Here is a 9,077-nt window from a genome sequence, read left to right on the forward strand (position 1 = left end):
ATCACCTGTCTGATCGATGTAATACCTCCCATATCACCTGTCTGATCGATGTAATACATCCCACATCACCTGTTTGATCGATGTAATACATCCCATATCACCTGTCTGATCGATATTACGTCCCTTATCACCTGCCTGATCGCTGTTCATTTCATATATCCTTATTCTTTCTAGTATTCAAAATTCCTAAAACAATGTCTAGTTATCGATAAATTACGTCACATATCACCTGCCTTACATTATTTAACATAAGGCGCCACATCTATCTGTCTGATAAAGGACATAAACCCAAGGTCACGCTACATCTTGCTGAATTATGTGTAGCATCACGCGTGAGTGGACAGCGCGAGCCTTCTGTACAGCACCAACTTAGCGTATTGCTGCAGCCGTACCTTTAACGCGACGGAGCGATCACAGACGACACGCGTCGATTGTATACACGAGCTAACGTTACAGAGAGGTCAGTCACTGTCCGTCCCTCACAAGGCTAGCTACCCTCTCACGAGTCTCGACATACCGATACCCTGATACAACATGGCGACTGGCGTCCCCGTACAAGGCCACAGTGTCCGCAGCCCCTCTATATGTGTTGCTCTTTACTTTCAGGTTAACTGACAGCTGACAGTCCTAACCACAACCATGGAGTAATCGGCTAGACAACAGTTACTACACGCCCATGGATGGCCCTCGAACAGTGTTATCTACTCGACAGAAACTGCTTTACGTCCCCTGATCAACAGTTTCGTAATGCATAAGGCTGATAGTTGACAGGTCAGTTTCTACACCATTTTTGGATCGCTAAGCTGTTTGAGTGTTCTGTGCAAAGTCTGTATAAAATGAATAGCACATTGTTCCCCAGCATAAGGGAACCGGAAACGCTTCCTACTATAGACACCACAAGTGGTGCCCCACCTATGCTTTCTAACACTCCCGAGGAAGAGATGGTACGTGGGATTTGGATGGCGTGGTATGAATGTAACGTCACCGTTTTATCACAACCCTATCCTACGGACGGTAAGTCTCAGTAAACTTTATGTTTTCCTGTCTATATGAGCCGCCGGCTTGGATTTGGGTCCTTAACTTCTAGCCAATGAAAAGGGAGAAAAAACGGGAATTCCGACAGACGTCATATTTCTATTCTATTTCTGTTTCGCGCGAAAACGGAAATCTCACTTGCTTTACAAGAATGTACGATATAACTTCTATTATTCCCAAAATATATGCATATAATTTACCTACTGAAACTAGAAGGCTATCTCTTAATTATTCAAACAATATTATACACTTTAGATATCAATAATTAATCAAATCGACTTAAATATCGAAGCGACAGGGATTTCCCGTTTTCTGGTGCGCACACTTTCGGTAGATTGTTTACATTCGCTACGGAAGATGACAGACACGTTTGCTGCGTTTAAACTTGTGACATGTAGCAGCCTATCTTCCACCCAATATAAAGTATATGAATTGATGTGATAGTGTGATAGCTGCAGAGCTAGACGATCAGTTCAGTCACTTCTTTCCCGTTTCCCGGATGCATAGGAACACTTAGTACTAATATTAATACCCGGCCTCCTCTGCCCCGATTAAAAAACATCTCGTCGTCAGAAAGCTACGTTATCGCAGCTAGGGAACACTCAGAAGAAAGAAAAGCATGCTGTAAAATATGAGCATGCATAGCAAAGATTTCAAGGTATGCAAACATTAAGAAAAATATGTGTATTTTTTATTGTATAATGAGATTATTGACCAATTGCTTTAAAAATCACATCATGAATCGAAATTGTGAAATGGGCAAAAAGGGTCCTCCTTAAAAGCGTCTTCAACCGACAACAAGCGTCTTCAAGTGACAACAAGCGTCGCCAGACACAATCTATAAAAATACCGAATGAAGTAAGAGACATCAGAAGATTTGTTGTTTATATGACTATAATACACCTTTTTAACAAATTTCAATTTGTTATTTGAAAAATTGACCGAGTTATGATGAATTAAATTTTACGATCTGCGGCGTGGCACGTGTGTTAAGTTAAGAAAGCGTCGCTAGACAATATCTTTAAAAACTCTTACTAAAGTAAGCGACATCAGAGGATGTGTTATGAATAAGACTTTTATTGATATATACTCCAATTTTTTGCTAGATATATGAATAAACGACCGAGTTATAATGAAATTATTTTTTACGTTTGGCGGCGTGGCAGACGTGTGTGAATTGAACTCCGCAGATCGTGAAGCGTCTTCGGACTTTACCATAAGATTAACATATAACGTTAACAACATCAGAAGATATGTTCATATGACTATGATTCACCTTTGTGCCAAACTTTTTACGATTGGCGCCGTTGCCCACGTGTATAAAGAAATCTACAGATCGTGAAGCGTCTGCAAACTATATCTCTAAAATTAATCTAAAAACGTACGCAACATCACACGATATGTTATTCATATGACTATAACACACTTTTATGCCAAATTTCAGTTTGATATTTGAAAAAATTGACCGAGTTATCGTGAGATAAATTTTACGTTGTATTACAGATATCACACATGTGTGCACACATATATATAAGGACTTCGCATAGCTGAACACGGCCGCCCCGGATAATATTGCTGTATAAACTGGTATAACATTTTGTTTGTTTTATTATTTGTTGTTTTCCTCATCAGAATGGATGATTTATTCCAGTTCCATGGATCATTGTTTTCAGTTCCATTCTTTGTAGAAGTTACCAGACCGCTACGGACTCTTTGTCCATAATATATGTTCGTGTGACTATATCTATGTAATGTGTTTGAAAATTAATAAATACTGCTTTTATATTTGTAGATTTATAAATAAACATAAGATAAAATCATAACTTTTAGTAAAGCTTAATGCTTAATACCGTCGGTATTTTCATATTTTTAGCGATTCCTGTGGTTTTGTTAACATGTCATTCGAAGAAGTAAAAACAAAAGTCGGTTTTCTAGCACACATGTTTTGGGAACTTTTAACTTTTAGAGCTTTATCAAATGTTGACAATTCCCGCAAGACAACTAAGCTTGCTTGAAATTTTGCGCGTGCGCGACCTGCTCATAGTCACCGGTACCAACGACCATGAAATCAGCTCGAGAACTTGTGAGGTTTGATGCTTGATAGTGTGATTCATTATTTCGAAATGGTTGTTTTTCAACCTTTCAGACAATCATTTTTCTACGTACACCATCCACTGACTGATGGATGGTATAAAGTACATAAACCCTGAATTCGATCGGGAACTTCATAAGTTTGAAACTTGATCATTTGATTCATTGATTTGCAATTGTTGTTTTTCAAACTTTTTTTGTAAAACACCCCGCGCTTGATCGTTGGTAAAATCTTTTCTGACCAGTATGTCTCTATACGTGTTCAATACGACTCATCAATCTTTTACGAAATAGTAATTGATTTTATATTAAATATCAATTTAGTAAACTTTTATTGTGTTATTTTGTCATAGACATTTTTTAGGAGCACCATCTGGTTTAAATATAAGTAATATAAACGTCTCATTGTTAACGTAATTGATACAATGTTTATACAGCAATATGATCCGGGCTGGCCGTGTGTGACTCACATTCAAAGTGGCGACGTAAAAGACAGTGACCACGTTTGCAACGTCAACACTCGCACCACTTTATTTCATGTACGGTCATTCCAAAACTCGCACAAATAAGTTTCATGTATGTCATGGTCATTACAAAGTGGTATAGATTTGTGAATACTGATTCAACTTGTTGTTGTAAACATATTTTTGTCAGAGCTATAACCGGAAGAAAACTGTAGAGATGTTAGTCTACAAAGTTCAAAAGTACAGAAGTATTATTTATACCATGGTCATATAGAACCCTATTTGTTTTACATTTCAGTATTTGTGTATGACTTAATAACATATTTAGTTATTTCCATTTAAATGCTCTGGAATTTTCTTTACAATCATGCGTAAACTTCTGGAGTGAAGCCAGACATAAGCAGTTAAAATTAATGTATATATGGTACCCGTCGGTTTCAATCTTAAAAGTAAGGTTAGAAATAATGACGTTGTAAGCGACGTCAGATGTCATATAGCCTACTTCTATGTATGACGTATCTTTAAAGTGGCGTCAAATCATCAAATATTGACGGACTGACATATTTTTTTATATCATTTTGATCAGAAATGTCTCTAGATTTCTAAATCATAAAAATCACAAAACTGATTTCTTACTACTTAAGGACCCTAATCCCAGCCGGCGGCTCATTATTATCAACTACCTCTGTATAACGTCACCGTCTTATCACAACACAATGCTAGTGACGCTAAGGCAGCGTACACATTGTGTCTTCTTTTCTATGACAACAATCTCTGTTTAACGGCACCGTCTTATCACAATCCTATTCTAGTGACGCTAACTCTACGTTAACTCTGTGTTGTCTTGTCTATCATAGCGTCACCGTCTCATCACTACTGGATCCTAGTGACGCTAACTCTACGTTAACTCTGTGTTGTCGTGTCTATAATAACGTCACCATCTCATCACAGCTCGATGCTAGTGACGCTATCTCTACGTAAACTCTGTGTTGTCTTGTCTATCATAGCGTCACCGTCTCATCACAACTCGATCCTAGTGACGCTAACTCTACGTTAACTCTGTGTTGTCTTGTCTATAATAACGTCACCATCTCATCACAACTCGATGCTAGTGACGCTAACTCTACGTAAACTCTGTGTTGTCTTGTCTATAATAGCGTCACCGTCTCATCACAACTCGATCCTAGTGACGCTAACTCTACGTAAACTCTGTGTTGTCTTGTCTATAATAGCGTCACCGTCTCAGCACAACTCGATCCTAGTGACGCTAACTCTACGTAAACTCTGTGTTTTCTTGTCTATCATAACCATTTCTTTATAACGTTGCCGTCTTATCACAAAATTACCCTTGTCACGGCAAGTTTACGTAAATTATGTGTCTTCTTGTCTAAAACAAGGACCTCTTGTCCATATTTATATGTTCACTGGACTTCTATTACCATTACCAGAGGAAATCGCGTTCATATAACTATTAATACAATTTTATCAGCGTCATTTTGAAGCTCCTCCTCTTACCTCGGATAACATGAGACAAACATTTTGGTGACGATATGCTATTCCAGGAATTCGTTTGCTCTTACGAAACAGACACTTCAATATTGAAAATATATTGGATTCTCTTTAATTACAGTGTAGGTCAATTATAAGTAAACATTTAAAATGTAAATATAGAGATTTAATTTTCTTTTAATGCTTGTGCCCTTATGAAATTGAGAAGGATACTATTGAATCCTTATATTAAAAGCACCTCTGTATAACGTCAATGTCATACATGTTTTCCTTTGGCGTTTCATTGGCACACCACCTCTTAATACTGTCAAAAGAAAGTATGATAAACCGTAACGGACACCTCGCTACGACGATCAACTCTACATATTGTAAATCTTCTCAACCGCGACATGCACCTGTTAATTACGATCACTACTGTTATCAATCACAATGAAATTATAATCAGTCGTGAAGGCCATCTGTCTATAACGATCACCTCCATATATCGTCATAGCAATATCCTGCTCGACCGCGCCTCAACATACCACCCATAAATGCAAATTAAACCGTAACATACACCTGTCTATAATGATCGCATAACAGTTTTTTTTAACTAATGATGTGTTAAGGTGCGTGTACTTTTAATATATTTTAACATTCATTCACGATTCATTTCTCTGTTGTTGACACTTGTATACAGATCGTATGCAAAATACTATATTTTGTATTTAAAAAAAATTGACATGCCGACCCTGTATATACCGGACACCTGTGTAAACCGGACAAATAGTTTGGTCCCGGTGACATCCGGTTGAGACAGGATATGTTGTATATATTAGCATAACACGTGCCGAGAGAAAAAATACTAACCAGAAAAAGACCCAGTGGTTCGGCCTGTACCGTCCGAGTCCATTGGCACGTAATTCCCTATAGACTATTCAAGGTACTTACGATCATTTGCGTTTGTTTATTATGCAGGAACAACGTCCAGATTTAATGAAAATGCAAAGTGCTTGCAAATCGTTCTTGAATAAGCAACAGCACGTTGACTAAGCTTAGCTACTGTTACGTCGGTACAAAGAAATATACATTTTGCAGCTCAAATAAATAATAGTCGACACATTTCAGTCCGCTCCAGACATGAATTCGTCATTGTATATAAGTTCGAGTCCTTTATGTCGGAGACCCGTTTATGTCTACAATCTCAGTTCCTAGGTGTCGTACACCTATCATTGTCTACAATCTCAGTTCTTAGGTGACGTACACCTATCATTGTCTATAATCTCAGTTCCTAGGTGTCGTACACCCGACATTGTCTACAATCTCAGTTCCTAGGTGTCGCACACCTATCATTGTCTACAATCTCAGTTCCTAGGTGTCGTACACCCGTCATTGTCTACAATCCAGTTCCTAGGTGTCGTACATCTATCATTGTCTACAATCTCAGTTCCTAGGTGTTGTACATCTATCATAGTCTACAATCTCAGTTCTTAGGTGTCGTACACCCGTCATTGTCTACAATCTCAGTTCCTAGGTGTCGTACATCTATCATTGTCTACAGTCTCAGTTCGTAGGTGTCGTACACCCGTCATTGTCTACAATCTCAGTTCCTAGGTGTCGCACACCCGTCATTGTCTACAATCCCAGTTCCTAGGTGTCGTACATCTATCATTGTCTACAATCTCAGTTCCTAGGTGTCGTACACCCGTCATAGTCTACAATCTCAGTTCTTAGGTGTCGTTCACCCGTCATAGTCTACAATCTCAGTTCCTAGGTGTCGTTCACCCGTCATTGTCTACAATCTCAGTTCTTAGGTGACGTTCACCCGTCATTGTCTACAATCTCAGTTCCTAGGTGTCGTTCACCCGTCATAGTCTACAATCTCAGTTCCTAGGTGTCGTTCACCCGTCATTGTCTACAATCTCAGTTCTTAGGTGACGTTCACCCGTCATTGTCTACAATCTCAGTTCCAAGGTGTCGTACATCTATCATTGTCTACAATCTCAGTTCCTAGGTGTCGTACTCCCGTCATTGTCTACAATCTCAGTTCCTATTGTCTACAATCTCAGTTCCTAGGTGTCGCACCCCTATCATTGTCTACAATCTCAGTTCGTAGGTGTCGTACACCCGTCATTGTCTACAATCTCAGTTCCTAGGTGTCGTACACCCGTCATTGTCTACAATCTCAGTTCCCAGGTGTCGTACACCTATCATTGTCTACAATCCCAGTTCCTAGGTGTCGTACACCCGACATTGTCTACAATCTCAGTTCCTAGTTGTCGCACACCTATCATTGTCTACAATCCCAGTTCCTAGGTGTCGCACACCCGACATTGTCTACAATCTCAGTTCCTAGGTGTCGCACCCCCGTCATTGTCTACAATCTCAGTTCCTAGGTGTCGCACCCCTATCATTGTCTACAATCTCAGTTCCTAGGTGTCGCACACCCGTCATAGTCTACAATCTCAGTTCCTAGGTGTCGCACACCTATCATTGTTTACAATCTCAGTTCCTATTGTCTACAATCTCAGTTCCTAGGTGTCGCACACCTATCATTGTCTACAATCTCAGTTCCCAGGTGTAGTACACCCGACATTGTCTACAATCTCAGTTCCTAGGTGTCGCACACCTATCATTGTCTACAATCCCAGTTCCTAGGTGTCGTACACCCGACATTGTCTACAATCTCAGTTCCTAGGTGTCGCACACCCGTCATTGTCTACAATCTCAGTTCCTAGGTGTCGTACACCCGTCATTGTCTACAATCTCAGTTCGTAGGTGTCGTACACCCGTCGACAGTCGCAACTCCTACGAGTTGTATCTACTGCAAACCATGGAATTTTTATACCATCATAAATGTTTAATTATATCAATCTGGCTATACAGATGCGTTTTGTTTCAGATATATTATAATTATACAATACAGTGTAAGTTCTAAATCAAGCTGCATTTTAAACAAATTATTCATGGCAAAGCAGGTGTATTTAAAATCTTCCTGTCAATGAAGTCTATTTTATACCTGTCTGGCAGAGCAGGTGTATTTAAAATCTTCCTGTCAATGACGTGTAGTTTATACCTATCTGGCAGTACAGTTGTATTTAAAATCTTCCTGTCAATGACGTGTAGTTTATACCTATCTGGCAATAGAGCTGTATTTAAAATCTTCCTGTCAATGAAGGGTAGTTTATACCTATCTGGCAGTACAGTTGTATTTAAAATCTTCCTGTCAATGACGTGTAGTTTATACCTATCTGGCAATACAGCTGTATTTAAAATCTTCCTGCCAATGAAGTGTAGTTTATACCTATCTGGCAGTACAGCTGTATTTAAAATCTTCCTGTCAATGACGTGTAGTTTATACCTATCTGGCAGTACAGCTGTATTTCATAACTAAGACAGATTAATTTTCCATAAGGGATCTGTATTATTTTAAATACATGTATATATACACATTTATTAAAGTTCAGCTGTGATTAGACATGTTTAACTTAGTATGCTACAGTTATGTTTATGTAACTCTGTTATAAAAAGTCAGTTATTGATTATTGGGTTTAAATGTATTGATACCACATAATTTGGAAGACTGTTCCATAATTTTACTTTCAGTGAGTTTTACTAATTCAAATAAGTGGATAAATGTTTTCGGAATATCCCCCGACACCTTGTCCTCCGGAATAGTCCTGTAACAATCTACCTGGTACTACTTTACCCTTACAATCTTACCTGTAACTGGTACAATTTCTGACAACTAAAAGCTCATTGAAGCGTTATTTATAATAAGTAACATTTGTATATATATGTGAGCATGCGGGATAAAGCTTACCCATTATAACATGAAAATGAGCATGCTCGGTAAAGCGTACCCTTTATAACAAGAAAATGAGCATGCGCGGTAAAGCGTACCCTTTATAACCAGAAAGTAAGCATGCGCGGTAAAGCGTACCCTTTATAACAAGAAAATGAGCATGCGCGGTAAAGCGTACCCTTTATAACAAGAAA

At 38.7% G+C, this 9,077-nt stretch overlaps 1 protein-coding gene across 1 annotated transcript in view; it reads left to right on the top strand.

Annotated features, from left to right (window-relative positions):
* Positions 1-368: 368 nt before the first annotated feature.
* The window catches only part of LOC110461607 (calcitonin gene-related peptide type 1 receptor-like), a 64,473-nt gene continuing 55,764 nt past the window's right edge, over positions 369-9,077 (top strand). The window contains exon 1 of the mRNA XM_021515146.1: positions 369-1,014. Within this exon, the coding sequence (XP_021370821.1) occupies positions 837-1,014 (178 nt within the window). The 5' untranslated portion in view covers positions 369-836. The remainder of the gene's footprint in view (positions 1,015-9,077) is intronic.

The sequence above is a fragment of the Mizuhopecten yessoensis genome, unplaced genomic scaffold (assembly GCF_002113885.1).
Source record: "Mizuhopecten yessoensis strain PY_sf001 unplaced genomic scaffold, ASM211388v2 scaffold10641, whole genome shotgun sequence".
Lineage (NCBI taxonomy): Eukaryota > Metazoa > Mollusca > Bivalvia > Pectinida > Pectinidae > Mizuhopecten > Mizuhopecten yessoensis.